We start from the raw sequence: 19,262 nt of genomic DNA, 5'->3' as shown, positions 1-19,262 counted from the left end.
TCTGATGCTATTGCTTACTTTCTTAGTTTTCTCCAAAGTATTTAAACATCATGCTGTTATAGCTGCCCCTCCGGCAGCTGCCATTCGGCTATAGTTGTCACACTTGGTTCCTACTTTTTGCATACAGGGTTTTACACAAGATTGAATCCTTGCACCTAAAATTTATTTTTAGTTTTAAACTCCTCATCCTCATGGATTAACTTTCCGTCTTGAAAATTCTCTTGTATCTCAGATCCAAGCTCGTATCCATGGGGGTTAGGGGGATTGATCCCCTCCCCCGATTTTTGTTTACAACTTATGAAAACGTAACAAAAATGGATAAAAAAGTTTTCTATGCGTTTTTGAAGTTTTTTACTCCCCTCCTGCCGAAAAATACTCCTCCCGAAGAAAAACTGGTCACTTTAGGAGAATACTCATGGATACAGCATTGGTCAGACCCCACTTAGATTTTGAGATTGTGCCAAATGGTAATGAATTATTTGCTGGGAGTCAGGAATGTCATTTCATTTTTTCCGTTTGGAAGGGGATAAGGACTGATTTATTTTCTAGGGGAAAACATAAAATAAAGTCTTCTTTTTTATTACATACTCTGTTATTTTTCACTTATTTTGTATATCTTTGAGGTTTGAGGGAATGAAACCTCCGTAACAGATGCCATGTCGTCTTAGAGTGAATCCTAAACCACAAGATAAACCAGTGTGGGACCCCTTGAATGAATGTCTCTGAAATATCCATCAATAGATTTAGCAGGGATTTACATAAAAGGACGAACCTCTCTTTTGTGTGTATTCTGTGTGGCAAAACCTATTATTTATTCTGCATTTTATTATTTTAGATTTCTCACTATTAAATGGAAATTCCTTCCGTGAATTTGTGTGAAAGTCTTTTGTTTTGTCAGTTACTCAAATATCTTCTTCATGTCAATTGATGTACAGAAATTTCTTAAAAACTAATTTAGAATGAATGTCCCCTGCTGTTGGTATTCTTGGGGGCTGTGTATTTGGGGGTAAGTAGCTGATTATCGTTACTTCATAACAGGAATACTTCTGTTAATCCTACCTGCAAACGGGGCTGGGGATAATCTCTTTCAAGATCGATCTGTTACGTACATTGGAACCTATTTTGGATTATATGAGGTTGGTTCTTAAATTGGAGGAAATTTAAAATGAACATTTGATAAAAACGAAACACATGGGAACTTTTTGGGAAATTGCCAGAAAATTAAGATACTAGGGTCTACGGCCGAACCCCCTGCCCCCATGGCTAGGTTGCTGTACTTTGTATACAACACGATGTACTTTTGTTACCTCAATAGCGACTGCAGGCACGTTTTTTTGTCAGCCTATTGAATTTATCATGCTCGAAAATGAAAGTGGTCATATATGTACATATCTCCAATCCTTGGGAGGGGGGTTGGAACCTCGGCAGATACATATTTGGACCGTAATTTTCTGAGGAGAGACAATACCTTGGACCAATACATCTATGGGAGCTATCCTTAGCATGATAATACAAGTATGAATTTGAGCAGGTGAATACTATAGCACTGTTTGAAATGCCCAGGCCAAGGGACATGGAATAGAGAATTTGGGGATATAGGAAGAGAGATTTAGCAGATCATACAACAGAATATATGCTGGAAAATTCTGAATGTACTTAAAAATTTATTCTACAAAAAAAAATTGACAATTAACCTTAAACGATTAGAAAGAAGCCAAATTTTACAAAAAAAACAACGCTCACAGGTTAAGTAGGACCTGTGAGCTTCTGAAAAAAAAATTAAGTGCATCTTTGAATTCCCAGTAAAAAGTAGCATTAGAACAGTGGTTCTCAAGCTTTTCAAATGTTGTACTACGTAGTTTTTAGCCAAAAATGTATATACTCTACCACAAAAGGATTTCGCCATTAGAAATAAATGAATTCTCAATGAAGTATCACAAAGAATAAAAATGCTAAAATGTACATTCATTCTCATTTCGGACATTGCAACCATGAAATAAATCAAAGAAACCAACATTGATAAAAGGTCACTAATCTGTGTCCAAAGTTTAGACTAATTAAATACCACTAATTAAATCATTTATTTTATTCAATTCCATTTAATGTATTCTAATTTCATTACGAAAATTCATTTAATATTTTTCGGTAAAATTGTACCACTAAGTGTTGTGATGTACCACCAGCGGTACATGTAGAAGAGTTTGACGGCTCCGGCATTTGAAGTCCAAAAAAATATTCTCAGGGTTTCTAGCAGTGCCGCTAAACAATAAAATGTAGGAGAGGGGGCAAAACTTATTTTTCTAAATCTGCAAAATTTTTCAATTTTGTTGTTTTTTCAATAAAAAAAAATACTAAGAAAAGTATTTTCAATGGAGATACCCCAAAAGCCAGGTATTTTTAAAATAGAGGGGTGGGGCTAGCTCTGGTATGTGCCTTCCAATTGATGTCCCTGGTTTCTATCGTTATTATAAAAATATTTCGTAAGTATGCAAGGTAGCATTTTTTACGGCCTACTTTATCGCCCCATTTCTCTTTGCATTAATGCTGCTCCACAACTAAAAGAAATGCTTAAAATCTTTTATCCGTAAAATAAAAAGGGATTTTATGACAGGAAAAAAGATTTATTTGATAAAAAATTTATCACCCTTGTCTGGCGTTTCCTTTTTCAACTTTATTTATATGTAAATTAATACCATAAAGCTAGGACTAAATGGTTTTTTTATATCTTAATATTTTGTGTTTGAAGTACGAATTTTGATTATAAAAATGAAATGAAGTCATTAAGATCTTATAAAGGATAAAGTTTCTGATTATTTCATAATATTTGTATTTTCCCATTTTGCAAACATTTTATAAACAATTGATCAAAAGCTTATAAAAGGAATTCTGAAAGTGGAGAAAATTTAAATTCTGATTAGTCCAGAAAATACTGAGAATAAACAAGGATTTAGCCGCGCTTAAACGTCCGGAGGCAGGGAAATCCTTAAGCCCCATTCACAGTTTGATTTTACTAATACCGAGATATAGCTTGCGCTATTTCGAGCCAATCAGGTTTTTCATAGAATTTGCTGATTGACTGAGAAATTATTTGAAATTTCTGATTGGGTTATAATAATACTAAATACTGTGATTTTCCTTACATTTTCTTTTGATTGTCATATATGATGAAAAAGCTCATTAGTAAAACGGTTAAGCCTAGTGACATTTGTTGAGATTAATGATTATATATATTTCCGTGCATGCACATTTCAGGCCCCACAGTCTTTCATGGGACATATTTCGGGAATACAAATATGCTATTTCTGGATATTTTAGAACAATCAAATCCCCGGATGGTTTATAAAATTGGAGTATTTCTCAATAAAGTTTAACTGAGAGCAAAAGATCCACTCAGAGCTTTATTAATTGAATTTCTAGATGACGATAAAAAAGATAGATAGTAATATCCCCACCCTAGAACGTAATGACGTAGATAATGATGAAAATGAGAATGGTTTTAGGGACCCCAGGATCTTTTCCAAATATTGAACCTCTGAACCACAAAGGCTTGAGTTTTAAATAACTGTTGTGAGATGGTGGGTCAATGTACGAAAGAAAACAATGTTTTTTTTTGGGGGGAGGGGTTTCAGCAGAATTGGGACTCTTGAATCTTTAGATAAACAAATGGGAGGAAGAGAGTGACCTTTTAGTTTATTTTTGTATTTGTGTTATGACCATTCGGCTTTGAATACGTTTTACTATCTATCTATAGTTCGCAAAATGTTATAGCTTTGTTTATGAATGTGGGCCCACTGTAAGAGTAATATCAGTTAGGTGTGTTCTCTCTCCTTTCCAGATTTTTGCCCCCCTTATATTTTAAAAATACCTTTTTGGGTGTTTTCATTGAAAAGTGTCTTTTTCTGGTATTTTCAATGAAAAATTAAACCTAACTGCTCCTTTAGGCTTTGAAAAAATACTTTTTGTGAATTGATGCTGCTCCACCAAGATAGATTCATGTTTGGGGGCCTTTCAAGAGAGATAGGAGAATCCTCCCTAAGAAAGCATGCGCTAAGGACATTCACAAGGAGGTTTTGATACCAAGAATATGTGCATATTCGCATATTGCAAGGTTTCTGGGACTAAAATCTACCTCGTTTGAAGTGTCTCATCCTCGCCCCCATCTACCTGCGGTCCTTTCATCCTCCACAGTAAAATGGGCCTGGAGATATAATAAATCCCCAGGCAATCCAATTAGATTTTCATTTAGATTCATTTGGAGCGTTTGCGTTTAAAGAAAATGAAATATAAAATCAAAACCCCTGTCCGTGAATATACTCTTATGTTTTTGTCTGCGTCGTATTTAACTGTTGGGACTGCTGTATTGAATAGTGCTGTCCAAGAACCCTAGACTTTAACTTTCACATCTTTTCTTCTTTAGAAGGTGAAATGGTTTGGGGATCTATTCTCTTCATGAGAGGTTGGGGAAACGAGTCTGCATTCGGACCAGAACGATTTCAGTACCTCTAGTCAATGATAAAGACACGATGGCTTGCATCTTTCCCGTTAAATAGCATGGCTCTGATAATGATTGACGGTTCTATATTATGCCTAGTTCTGGACTCACACTTTGAGTCTTCATACATGCTTCGTCGACTTCTACTCCGCCCACTTCAAATAATAAAATGGTTTAGAAGTATGTTTCAAACTGATACTAAAATGTCCCATGTGTATTGCCTACCCATGCTCTAGTTCGAAGACTATCGGACATAATTTTACGCACCATATGATGAATATTTTGTTGAATCAACGCATAACAACTTGTACATATTATTTTATAACATAGCAGACAGAGGTAGAACTCGACGTGTCCCCTTCATCAAAATAAAGAATCCAACAACAGCAAAAATGCGAACTCTTTAAAAGAGGAAGAAGCAGAGGGAAAAAATGAAAAAGGGTGACTGGAGGAAAAGTAACTGGATATAGGGATATTTTTAAAATCAGTCGGATAATATAATGGATATAAATCGCCAAATAACTTTAAAAACACTAAAACAGCCTGCCAGGGCCGTATCCCAAATTTTTGGAAGGGGGACTGGGCTAAAAAAAATTTCAAAAAAGACAAATTCGTTCATATGCATGTTTGGCCGTTTATGAGTTGGACAAACATTTTTTTTTGGGGGGGGGGGCTAAAACCCCCTAATCTCCCCTCCCCTTAGATACGTCCTTGCAGCCTGCTACTTTTTATGTCATATGGAAGTCAAATTATTCATGAGTACTGAAAAAATTCTGAGCGACTTTTCTGAAGAGATTGTTACCATTTTCAGCTAACTGCGATTTCAACAGATTTTATGTTATTAGAATCTCGAAGACAGACTGTTCTGCTCTCCAATAGAATTATTTATGAATATGTCGAATACACCTTTTTTAGGCACATCTAGGCTAGGCTATGCATTGTAATGAATTCAACCCTACTTTTTTGTATATAATTTGTTTCGATTGTGAATAGCCAGATACACGTGTGTACGACAATACATTTGGTTTCTTTGAACTTAAATTTTTAAGTTTTTGATCATGTTAAGGAACTTCTGATAAATAAAATGACAGGCCTCAATGTCAGACAATTACTATGGTATTAGACAACTTGGCATTGCATTGGGCGATCCTAGTGTAGCATTCAAATACCGTAATTCATATGGTATAAAAATGAACAATTAACAATTAAAAATTAACATTAACAATTTGTTAAAAAATTAAAATATAGATTATAAATTACTTACTAGACTGCGCCAAATCGCTTAGACGTTATCAGACACTCACTGAGTGTAAAAATAACAAAACATTTTGTACAGTATTATAGTAATATATACATGGCTAGGCGCGGACAATAGAATTTATTTCGAAGAAATAAAGGTGGGGGGATAAATGTGAAAAGTGAATCAATTATACAATTTTTTCTATCAAGGTATAAGCATATTGTAGCAATCGGTACTGCTGTATTATTCAGAACACACTCGATAATTTTTCTGATTTTAAGATCTATGAAAACCGTTTTCATAGCCACAAAGACTAAATGACGGGTGACAGAATGTATTTTGACTTGTATAATTTGGGTCATATATTAAGACATTTGGGGTGGGGTAAGATTAGGTTAAAGTAGGTTACTTTACCCCTCCCCCCTAAGTTAGGCTCCTTTTTATGTTTATTGTTACTTCTGCATATTCAATGAAAGGTTGGTCCGTTTTGATTTAAAGAACAAAAGATAAAAAAGAAGTTTTATGTAATTAGCTATCTGTGTTATGAGACAAAAACAACTTCTATCAATTTACTGCAGCACATGGCCTCCAGATACAGCTATGCACACTCCTCCATTCCATTCTATTCGGAGCACCCCTCTTTACTTTTTTTGGCTAATGATACTTTGTTCCGGAAAGCAAGTACACAAAATGAGCTGTTTCTCGAAACATCGCTGTGTTAAAACTTAATATGAATAGATATGGTTACGTATATGAAGGGACCGCCCTCTCCTCAACCCACTACTCTTTTAAAGATGTCGATCTTTTTTCATATGAAACAGAATGTTTCTTTTTTATATTTAAGTTACCACCAAGCTTGACACAGGAAAGGAAAACCGTTACAACTTGCCCATTTAGTACGAAAATATCAGTTTACGCAATAGAAACAAAGCGAAATCATTTATAATTACGCAATTTACAAAGCATACTTATTGTGAAAACTTCTGATTCATATTGAGAAAAAAATCCAGTTGACTTAAATATTGTCTTAATTTTGTAAACTAGCAGCAAAGCCTGTCACGTCGAATTCTGATAAATGATTTATTCGTAAAAAATATACAATTGACTATCAACTGCAAGGTGTTGGAAAATTTCTTGCCTCCTTTTCTTGGCGTGAAACGGAAAGTCTCCCCTCCCCAGACACAAAACTATTTTTGAAAGTTTAAACCCAATCCCCCAACCGCTAAGCAAAAAGTGTAAGTAAGTTTCAAACTCCCTTTCTAATTTGAACAGAGTAAGGTGTCAACTTCCCTTTCTGAAGTACCGTATCACTTATTTACTAGTCAATAATAGCCCTGGAAAATAAGCAAGATAAACCTCACGAAGATTAGGCTAACCTTTCATCATGCTAAAAAATGGAGACAAAAAACAACCTAGGAAGGCTAACATCTTTTCAAACTGTTGGCTTATGCTATATCTTTCGGATTTTCAGAAATTTATCTGCCAATTGGTGACAGAAAAAAAAAATAGCCAACCTATTTAGAATTTTGGTTTTGAGATAATTCCATGGTATTCACATGTTAGTCATGTTACACGGTACTCACATGTTACTTACAACCACCAGTCACTGTTCCTAAGCTGTTTTTGAGTCTTATTCTGTCAGTAGTCTCTTTATTTTTTTGCGTGAACTTATTCTTCAGACAACCTCCTTCAGTTTACCATTTAGGTGGTCTAATTCCATTTAGGGGGGTCCATAGGAGGTACGGACCAAGGAGGGACCTTTTCCCTGGGGGTACACAATAGAAACTGGGGCATTGTCGCCTGGGGCCATAAATACCGTTGGAGGAGGAAGAAGGCCCTCAAATGTAGACTCAACAGGGCCCACTGGCGTGTCCACACGTCCATGAGTTACAAAACTTCTACCAGTAATGGGTTAAATTACATGGTGAAACAAAACACAATCGTGGGAAGATCTTCTATAAGAGGACAACTGCGGTAGGACGTAGCATCCAGATCTATGGACAACGACCTCTGCAAAGGGCTGTCTCGACCCCTGGGGTACCTGCAAGACTGGGGACCTTGCGGTCACCTCTATTCCCACTTGAGGATTGGCACCCTTCGAGTGAATTTTATCCTAGTCAACGACACAGCATTCACACGGGATGCTGATTGATGGATAATTCTTCTAGGTTATGTCTGTTTTGACGGGCCTTTTCGGGCTGAAAAACCTCTTCCTAGCTAATTTATCTACTATAAGTTGCCTCCTCGTAGTAGCATAATATTTGTAGGCTTGGATATATATTATGAGTCGGAGGTAATATGCTTTGGACTCCCTGTGCAGGATTTCGAATTTTGTTTATAGAAGAGCATCGCCAAGTGCTGAAAACCATGTTGTGACCAAGATGGGCCCAGGATTGCACACAGCCTTCATTCATAGTGGAAGTCCCAGGGACTTTTTTCTGTCCGGTTCTAAGCCGGCTTAGGGGCTTCGGTGTGGACTTGAGAAGATATGTTGATCCCCATCCTACACTGGTATCCGGTATCATTGCTTTTCCTGAGGCCAAAATAATTTCAATGATCTAAAGAACATGAAATGTTACGACGTTAAAAAATAACTATCGTATAAACATTTTGACTGACGAATTCAGACGATTCGAACTGGACTTATTAGGAGTTTCAGAAAATCATATCCCAGGGATAGGAAACATGAAATTAAGTTATATATAATTTACTTACTCAGGTAGGAAGGATGAGGTACATAGACAGGGAGTAAGGCTTATCATGAATAAAGCTGCTAAGTCTTGTTTAGGCTGGGAAGGCATTAATAATAGAATACTAATTGCTCATTTTATGACTAAAAAGTTCAGAGTATCAGTTATAGCATCAGATGAATTTTACTCACAGTTACAGGAGCAAATAGACAGGGTCCCAGGTAGAAATATGGTGTTTTTACTAGGAGATTTGAACGCCCAGGTGAGTAATAATAGGGATGGATGGTATCCTAGCCTAGGTAAATTGGCGTAGGAAAAGATAACAGTAATGGCTGTTGACTTTTGCAACTTTGTAGGTATAACAATCTCCTTATAACCAATGCGGTGTTTAGTCATAAAATTGCCCATACGTTGACATGGAATTTACGTGATGGTGAGACAGAAAACCTTATTGATTATGTTATAACAAGCCGAAGACTGCCAGGATCAATACAAGATACAAGGGTATACAGGAGTGTTGTTATTGATGTTAAAAGTAAAGATCACCGTCTAGTAGTGTCTAGGGTTAATTTAAAGCTGAAATTTCGGAAAGGTAACTACCTCATGGGAAGGTATGATTTTGGTAGACTCCAGGATGAGAATTTGAGATAAACTTTCTAGGAACAGTTGAATACTAAACTTGTGAGCTTAGAATTTGACAATATGGAAGATGGTTGGAATAATTTTAGAAAGGACAATTTGTGAAGTTGCTGATGGGATCTTAGGGATGAAATTTAAGACTGCTGGTAGGAATATTGGTGAAACAGCTTTGTGTTTGATAAAGAAGAGATGGGATTTTTATAAGAATTATCTGAGTAATAGATCATATGAAAACAGAAGGAATGTAAAGAAAGTGGAGAAAGCATTAAAGTATAAACTAAGGAGGTATGAAGTGGAAGCCATGGATAAAACTGCCGAGGATCTGGAAGACGAACTTCTATATTCGCATGTTTTTATTACGTATACGAGGGTGTTCGCCCCCTCGTCAGTACCTCGCTTTTTACACTAAAGCTTAAATTTTGTCCCAATTCCTTAAGAATGACCGCTGAATCACAAAGGCTGTAGAATAAATAGTTGAAATTACTAAAAAATACTCAAGCGTAAAGAGCGAGGTATTATGAGGAGGTGAACCCCTCATATGCGTAATAATTTCTGTTTGTTTTAAGTTTTAATGCTGCTCCTTACTTTCAGTTGAAAAAAATGTCATATTTATTTTTCATTGTTTTTTCTTAAATAATGCTAGAAAATCCTGCGCCCCCTTCATGGAAATTTTCTTCCCCCATGACGAATTCCTCCATGAAAAACTCCCGCATATAACCCCCTCCCCTCGACCCCCTCCACCAACCAAAATATCCCCCTGAAAACGTCTGTACACTTCCCAATAACCATTACTATATGTAAGCACTGGTCAAAGTTTGTAGCTTGTAGTCCCTCCCAAGGGGACTGTGGGGGAGCAAGTCGTTCCCAAAGACATAGTTATAAGGTGTTTCGACTATGTTGAATAAAATGACTATCTCAGGATTTTGATCCGATGACTTCGGATAAAATTAGCGTAGGAGGGAGCCTAGGCGCCCTCCAGTTTTTCGGTCACTTAAAAAGGGAACTAGAACTTTTCATTTCTGTTAAAATGAGCCCTATCGAAACATTCTAGGACCACTGGGTCGATACGATCACCCCTGGAAAAACAAAACAAAAAACAAACAAATAAATAAACAGGCATCCGTGATCTGTCTTCTGGCAAAAACTACGAAATTCCACATTATTGTAGATAGGAGCTTGAAACTTCTACAATAGGGTTATACGCTGAATTTGATGGTGTGATTTTCGTTTAAGATTCTATGACTTTTAGGGGGTGTTTCCCCCTATTTTCTAAAATAAGGCAAATTTTCTCAGGCTCGTAACTTTTGATAAGTAAGACTAAATTTGATGAAACTTATATATTTAAAATCAGCATTAAAATACGATTTAAAATACTTTTGATGTAACTATTGGTATTAAAATTTCGTTTTTTAAAGTTTTGGTTACTATTGAGCTGGATCGCACCTTACTACAGTTCTTTAACACGAACTGTTTGATCAGGAGTTAAGCAGGGTTCTGTTTTATCCCTCTTTGTATGGATTATTTTGATGGACTTTGTCTTAAGGAGCACATGAAAGGCAATGGTAGACCACCGAATCAAATGGGGAGGGAAAAATCTCCTGGACTTAGCTTGTGCTGACAATTTAAGCATCCTCGACGAAAGTGTCAGCAAAATGAATGAACTCATAGAGGTGGTAGCAGTAAATTTGTTAAAAAGTGGAATAGCCAAGGGTCAGGATGTTTTTATAGAATTAAGAAAAGTTTGGAAGAATAGGAAGATAAGTCTGTATATCAAGATTAGAATAATGGAAGGTAGAGTGATGACAGTGGTCAAATATGGCTCTGAAGCATGGGCGGTCCGAAAAGCAAATGAAGATTTACCAGATGTTTTCCAGGGAAATAGCCTACGGATTGTTCTAGGTACCCGGCTGAGTAACCGTATTTCAAACTATAGGCTCTACGAAAAATGTGGTTCAATCCTGATTTCTAGGGCTATAATGAAAGAAAGATTGAGATGGCTAGGGCACGTTCTACGGATGAAAGATGACGGATTACCGGAGATTGTCCTTTTTGGCCATCCGTCTAGGGCTAAACGGAAAGCAGGTCGTCCTCGTCTGGGGGGGGGAGGATGTCATAAAGATTTGAAGGAAATGGGAACTTCCTGGGATAGTGTAAAGATGGAGGCTTTGAATGGATTGGGATAAAGGAGGAGCATGCGTAGCTGCCTGGGAGGGTGTAAAAAGGGGGGATTTGAACAGATTGGGATGGAGGAGGAACGTGCGTAGCTGTTTTTGCCTCAGGCGGCAGGGTACTGCGGTGAGTTGCTAGTAGTATTAGTAGTAGTAGTAGTAAACAAAACATTGTAGACTTGCAAATACCTCGCATAACAGTACTCCCAATTTCAGTGGAATGTACATACAGTGTAATAAAACTTGCTTTGTTGGATATTTTCAGGTACTAGTTGTAAAACGTCACACGATTGTTGTAGTGCTGAGAATGTACTGATATTGCCAATTATTATATATTATTTATGTCATGGGCGGATCCAGGATTTTTTTTGGAGGGGGTCACATCAATCACCTTTATAAATCGTATCAAAAATTAGTTTCTGTGTTTTTCTGTTACGTTTTTCTAAGTCTAATAAGAATTTTTTTTCTTTGGAGGGGGGAGTCAAACTCACCGCCCTCGGCACGGCTTCGCTTTTATGTATTCATGTTTTGATCTATTTTTTAGGCAAAGATGATGGATGTCCCGAGTCCGCATATGTTCCCCAACTCAGCAGCTTCCCCCAATCCAAATATGCTCTCTGGTAAGTCGTCATTTTCACCCTTATTTTTACATGTTTATTTTGTCTTCTTTAATTAAAGATAGGTAATTTGATAGGGTGGTAGGATTGGATATGAGTTTAGACTAGTAGGTAGAAAAGGTTGGTACATGGGTTGGTTTGTAGGGATAAAGGGTGGTGGAGTTGCAGGGTGATACGGGGCTATGGTATGGGCTCGAAATGGAAATGATATCGTTGAGAGTCTGGTTTGTTTTTGGGCTGTTTTGTTCCTCTTTTTCATTTTTTTAAATTTATTATTTGTATTAGAGTTGATGAAATTTACTATTATCTTGTGCTGCACACTAGCAAAAACGCCAGTTTTTTCATATTTGCAGAGTTTTTAAAAAGCAAAACACGTTTTTCTGTTTTGCATAAAAAAAATCTAAGCCTAAACCTAATGTAAAGTTTTGAAGAGAACTCTCTAACCTTTTTTGGACATCTAAGCTAGGCAAAATTTGCAAGTTCTTTTTTAATTTGCATTTTCATTCTACTCGAGATCATATTGACCCCATTGTATTCTTTTCCTTTTTTTCACATGACAATTTGGTCATTATGCTTATCGTATAGTTAGGAATTCATTTACATAATCTGTTTTTTGTAAACTGCTAAATCAGCTATCCTTTTAAATGAATCTTGTATTATTGTTTGGTCCATAGGAAAGTTGAATCATTGCGAAATAGTTATGATTTGTGTCAAATTTGTTGAAGATGTAGTTGTTTCATTAGCAAGAAGTTTTAAGCTATGACAAAGGATGTAAAATATCTAGGGCTGTCTTTGATTAACCGGTCTGCGAAGTTCTTTAATTGTTTATTTTTTAGCAAAAATCATGGTTGCGCTTTTCTGGTTTGTATTTTCTTATTAACCAGGGATTTTTCTTGTTTCATGCTCATTTTATTAGAAATCTTTCATTTGAGTAAGAGCCAAGCCAAGCTGCTAGCTTTCTAATGAGACATTAAAAGCGTCCTTTTTTCGCTCATTTTGGTCCCAACAATGTGTTGGCAACCCTGATTTTGATTGAACTAAGTGAGGTCTAAGATCCTATTCCTAGAACGATGTGAGATAAGGGAAATAAGATACTAGAGGGTTTATTTAGCATAAAGAAGTTCTAGCATTTCGGTACTTTAAAATTCACGACTACGACCATCGAAGATCACAGTATTTTGATAAAAATCATTTTTATGATAATTGAGATTTAGAAGTTACAGTTAAAGAGGCTAAAAAACAACATAATTCTCCACCTATTGCCCTTAATGACCAAAAGTATTTATTAGGTTGCTATAGGCTTACGAGACAAACCTATTGCTTCATACATTTTTCAACTCGACATTATTTTAAATGTCTTTTGCAACTCCTATTTTATGGTGTCGTAAGAATGCCCGTTGCGTCTTCCAATGTAGATTCATCCCATTTCTCCTTCTTTTTTTCTCTTTTATTGTAATTAAGAAGAAATGGCAAATTATCAGTAAGTCGAAGCGTATAGATTCAAACACTGTTTAGGATGATATGTCAAAATAAAACTAGTGGCACGCCGAAGTGGAAACTGAAAGATACATACCGAAGTGGAAACTGAAAGATACATACCTGCGAGTTTTTCTAAGGGGATTGATTTTGGAGTGTAAATGTTTGAGGGAAATTTCCTGCAGTGTATTGCCCAGTTAATTGTTTTTTTTTTTATTTTTTTTTTGTTTTTTCTAATGACAAGATTTTGTACTAATTGTGAAACGATGAAATCTTTAGTGTGTTAGACCTTTCCCTACTATTGATACAGACATGATTAACCTTTAGGGAGAAGGGGATCTCAGACGAAATTTTTCTGGTAAGGAGGGAGCCAAAAACATAAAGTTTGTATAAACTTCCCCTTTAGACGGAAATCCTTCCTTACAAATTTGGTCCGAAGGGTTTTCGAAGAAAAACCATTAAAATGTTTGCCTTGAAATGTGCCTTTTCGGTGATTGAGACCACCCTCTCCTATCAGATAATACTGGATACCCCACGGCCAAGGTCGTATTCAGGGGAGGGGTAAGGAGGTTTGAACCCTCCCCCCAAAACGTTTGTCCATCTCGTAAAAACGTAATAATAATGCGTTAAAACACATTTTTGTTGCGTTTTTTAGTGTTTGTGTTTTTTAAACACCTACCTCAAAAATATCTTCCTTCCTGAACAAAACTACTGGATACTGCCCTATCCATTGCTTAACCACTGTCTCCAAAAATCAAAATTAAATTTCTGAAAACAATTTGTTGAGTGAGGTGGTATAGTAAATGATGTCAAATTTTGTGCTTTGAACCGGCAAAAAAACAAGACAAAGTCCTGATCGGCAGACATCATCAATCGATACAGCTGAGTAGATAACCATCTTACTGGAAATCTGTCTACAGGAAATCTGTCTACAGGAAATGTACTTTGATTTGGACGACAGTTGTCCCCCTCTGTAATGCAAAAGAAATGCTCCTGGGTTCTATATTAGAAGGGTTTTTAGCTTCAGTTGTGGTAAATTCTGAAAGTTGTACATTACGTTTTTGGTCACTATAATTCTCTCTTGGCTGTTCTTATGTGTTGTTTTGCATGAATTTACGATTGGCATGGTTATTTTTGTGTGTAAAATGGTACATATCGAGTCAACCAACTATTCTGTTCAAAAATTTATTTGTATTTTATGTTTTAAATATAAAACGTAAAGAGAGTCATTGTAATTTAATTGAACTTTTTGTTGGTTTTCTCGATATGTTGTGTTTTTTATTTTGTTCTCTGTTTTTGTTTGAGTACGAGTATGGGTGTACATATCGGCAACATATCGAGCAAACCAACATAACTCCATTATTTTCTTTTGAAGTTTAAGAACAAATGAATACAAGACAACGGTTTATGTATCTGAAGGTGATTAAATTTCACCTAAAATAAATATTTTATCCTTTAGAACTTTGGCCTCAAACCGAATTATACTATGAAGCTTGGAAGGAGGGATAATTTTTTACGGCGATTTAAATTGAATCCTTGTACTAAGTTTACACCTAAGTTACACACTTTTCATAAAATTTACTAATTATTTTAATTAATTTTTAACAGAATTCCGTGAATTTAATAGGGCATTAATTATTAACGGTAAATACTGGATAATAATCTGTTTATATTGTTTTCAAATTGAATAGAACTTAGATTGGACCCCCTCCCCTCTTCACCTTGTGTGCCTGATTCACATGGTCTACATGTTACAAATATACCTGTCGCTGTAGTGAACTTTAAAATGTAGAATTTTATTTAAAAACTGAATTTTGAAAGACATTTTTGAATCTTATAATTTCCCTCGGCATTAATTTGCTTGCATTACTCTGTTTCTGTGCAAGCTCATTAAAAATTGTAACCTTCGGCGTGGCTGTAGTAGCCATGCTGTTTATCTATTGCTAGGACTGCTCCTAGACATAGATGTACATGGATCTAACCTCAAGGAAGGGGTCAAACAATTTTTAGGGGGAAGGGGACCCGAAAAGCTGCTGTTCAATCATTGAGGAAAGAATTTTGAACCAATCTTTGAGGGGCGGCTCAGATAAACGTGATAAAATAAATGGAACTACCAGAGGTTTATTACCATAAAAGCATTGTTTAAATACTTGTCCTTCTATATTTTTTTCTGAAAGTAAGTTAAAATAAACTTATTTAGATATTTTGGAATAAAAATCCACCTTTTTAGAGGACAAAATTGGCTCCCCGTATTGTTCATGGTGGATTGCTGGTTCCAAGTTTTTTCGGTGGCAAATTGTCCTAATTAAATTCCCAAAATTGTTCAATATTTTTATTGGTATATTCTCGGTATGTTGCTAATATGTCTTTTCTTTTATGTAGATGGAATAAGTTGGAGATCTAAGGCTCCATCTTGGACCAAGGAAAAACTCCAAGAAGCTATCATGGCAATTGTGACGCAAAAAATGCGATTCTCTCAAGCGGCAAGTTATTATAATATCCCAAAAGGGACGTTGTACGATAATATATTAGGAAAAAGTAAACGAATGGATATTTTAAATACGATATATTTAAATGCACATGATGAAGAATTGGTGATAGATTATTGTTGTGATGTGAATAAGATGCCATTTAACAGAAGGACGAATAGGGCCTTGGAAGATGTCTTGAGGTTTGTGGAGGGAATTAAACGGAGAAGAGAACCTGGATTTGAGTTTAATGGATTGACGGGGTTTCGCTGGTGGTGGGCCTTTTCTAAAAAACATAATATTGTTTCATTGTATTATTCAAAACCAAAAGAGGCACTGAAATATGATTGCTCATTGAATAATAATAATTATGATGATCTTATGCCTCAAAACTTGTCTTTGAAGTGATTTTTGAAATTTTTTTTAGAGAATAATATGGTTACCATACAAGGCCGTGTTCAGAAGTGGGGGGGGGCTAGGAAGTATGACCCTCCTTCCCGATTTTTTTCGTACTCCTGAAAACGTATCAAAATTCATATAAATTTTTTTTATGCCCCCCCCCCCCCCGAACAGAATGCTTCGTGTCTAGAATACTCAGAAGCTCGTGCCCCAAATACTAGAAAAATAATGCACGGTTGAAGCACGATACATTTGTTAGATCATAAATTACGATAATTTTTTTGATTATGAAATTGATCATAAAGAAATGACTATTATTGAAGACCCTCCCCCACTTTTTTTTTTTTACCGTGGATCTGATATAAACAGTTAATGGTTGTGAACCCGTTTAAGCTTCAAGCCCACATTTTCCCAGAATAATTGATAGCGTGCATACATACTTTTAGCTTTAAATGGATGTGCAAAGTTCACGTTAACTTGCCCATGTTTTTTGGAAAACAGCCAATTAATACGTCATCTGACCTCTTGTATTCTTGTTACTCTTTTCTTTGTTATTTTCTGCGTTTCCTGGGCTCAGCTTTGGTCCGTTGCCAGCCTCCATTAAGTCGAGGGTGAACTTGAAATATTTTCAAGTTAAGTACACTAAATTCAGGAAAAGAAACCATCAGTGGACACGAGTAAAAAAAACGTTTTTTGGTTGGTGGAGATCCTGCTTTAGTCTTAGTAGTTGGGGGATAGTTAGTTTTTTTTTCTGGGATAAGCCCGGTGATGTTTTGTAAGTTTGAAGTATTATTATAATTTTGTTTATGTTAGGATTGCTTCGGATGAGGGTCACAAGCAAATTTGTGAAAGTATTTATATATTAATGTTTTTTTCCTTATGACATTCATCTTTGGGCCCGCCCTAGGATGCGGTAGATACACAACATTCCTATTTTTAATTCTTATGTAAAATAAAGAGTTTTTAAAAGTTTAAACTCTGATAGACTGAACTTATTCCTATATATGATTCTCGTGTAAATGCAGTAGTGTAAAAGGTCTATTCACATTAAATATTTTATAATACTTGTGCCAATATGTGCCAATCAGCTAGTGCCAATATGAGCCAATCAGAATGCTTCATAAAATTCTTCACCAATCTGAAAATCTTATAAAAAATCTGATAGGCTCAAATTTAAATTAGTTAAATATAGATATTAGTTAAATCTCATTTTGAATCGACTTTCAATGATAGCTACTATATTTGATCAGCGTGGTACCATAAGGCCATTTTCCCAGTGGCGGTTCTTGCCTCTCTTATGCCCGAGACAAAATCTTGATTGGCCCCCCTCCCTTGTCTCTCACAAAATTTTTCAGGCAAATTTTAACAAAATGTTCATTTATAAATAAAATTACTGTCAAATGATTAATTGATTAATTTATAATTTCAATTATTGAATTATTAATAATTTTTTTGATTATTATTAAATTATTATTTAATTATTTTACTTTTAAATTCGTTTTAATTATTAATTAATATTCTATTAAATATTTTCGCTAATTAACTGCACCCTCTACTTTATTCTAATGAAAATTAAATTTCAAAAATTTAAAAAAATTAAATGAGTCCAGCTGACTCATTTAGGGATGAAAAACTCCTCTGCAAATGTTGAAGGTAAATCAGTAGGTTAATGTCCAAGCCAGGGTATAGCCACACCAGTTTATTTGGTCAATTATTGGCAGCTGTGTCACAGGAATAACTTCTTGCAGTGGCACCAATTGGGGGAAAGTGTCTGCCCCTTATATTAAAAAACAATATGTTCTTTGGTATTATCATTGAAAAATACCCTTTTTTATTTTTGATGAAGAAATCACAGAAATTGCGAATCCTAGTTAGAAAACTAATATTGGCCCTCCCTCAATCTCACCCTCCCCTGCCAATGACGCGCCTCTGTCTTCCTTAACTAGGGATGTTGGCATTATCTTTTGATTACCCGACAAATTGTTGTTGCGTACCTGTAAATTTTTACGTATTTATGTCTTCCCATACAGTGCCATTATTTTCCGTGTTGGTGTACAATCTTGTAGTGGATATATAGCATGGAATCAAATGGGAAAGTAAGACTTTCATAGACTTTGATATGCTGATGATTTGTGATATGCTTGATGAACAATTTCGAACAATTTCTTTCAAAAATATTGAGTTATTTTCCCTGTGTTGTGTACAATCTTGTAGTGGATATATATGGACAATCCTGTCATGGACAATCTGATTTGTGACAATTGCCGCTGAAAAGTTACACAAGTGACTCAGCCGTGTTATTGTTATCCCTGCTCTCATGTTTGTTTGTTGTCTTGCTTCTGACTGTTTTTTTTTGTACAATCAATTTATAGTCGTGATAATCACAAATTAATAGCCACTTCTAATCTTTTGTATAAGTGGTTCTTGTTAATTAGACGAAACACACCCACGAAGTGAAGTTATATCAATCCTAATGAAATATAATCTTCATAAATAATGACGAAGACCACACTGCCTTTCCATAATGCAACAACAAAAAGAGAATAATGAGGACTTTTTTCCCCAAGACAGTGAACCAACAAAACCTATTTGAATATTTCGGCCCTATATCTAAGGGCCGTCTTCAGCAAAGAAAATAATAAACAATAAAACACTTACAATAAAAGTTCTCGGTTAAAAATCCATTATTTTTTAAAATAGCCTGGCATCATTGCTTCTTAATGAAAAGTTCAGCCAAGACTCTGTGATAAAAGCTAACATTTTAAAAGCTAAAAAGGTTCATTCATTTCACTAACTGTATTTATTAAAAATTGGAATAATTTCTTATTGCGATATTTGCCTTCTCTGCAGCTAATCTGATAGTTCTTTTGGGATTGGGCTTTTTTTTTGTTCGTTCCTATTTTTGTTTTATTTTGAATTAGATTATAATCGAATTCAAAATAATCGAATTCAAAATAAAACATGTTTGTTGGTTCACTAAATTGTTGGTTAATTGTAAAAAACTTTGTAAATTGTAATTGTAATTGTTAATTGTAAATTGTAATAAACAAACTGTTGGTTCACTGTCTTGGGG

The 19,262-nt window shown here is 35.4% G+C and overlaps 1 protein-coding gene across 2 annotated transcripts in view; it reads left to right on the top strand.

The window, feature by feature from the left end:
- LOC136028270 (protein bric-a-brac 1-like) overlaps positions 1-19,262 on the top strand; it is a 125,562-nt gene that overhangs the window by 45,822 nt on the left and 60,478 nt on the right. For both annotated transcript variants that reach the window (XM_065706005.1, XM_065706006.1), the window contains exon 3: positions 11,774-11,849. In XM_065706005.1, the coding sequence (XP_065562077.1) occupies positions 11,774-11,849 (76 nt within the window). The remainder of the gene's footprint in view (positions 1-11,773; positions 11,850-19,262) is intronic.

The sequence above is a fragment of the Artemia franciscana genome, chromosome 6, assembly GCF_032884065.1.
Source record: "Artemia franciscana chromosome 6, ASM3288406v1, whole genome shotgun sequence".
Lineage (NCBI taxonomy): Eukaryota > Metazoa > Arthropoda > Branchiopoda > Anostraca > Artemiidae > Artemia > Artemia franciscana.
Note: the sequence above shows the minus strand (reverse complement) of the source record. Positions and strands in the feature narration are given on the sequence as shown.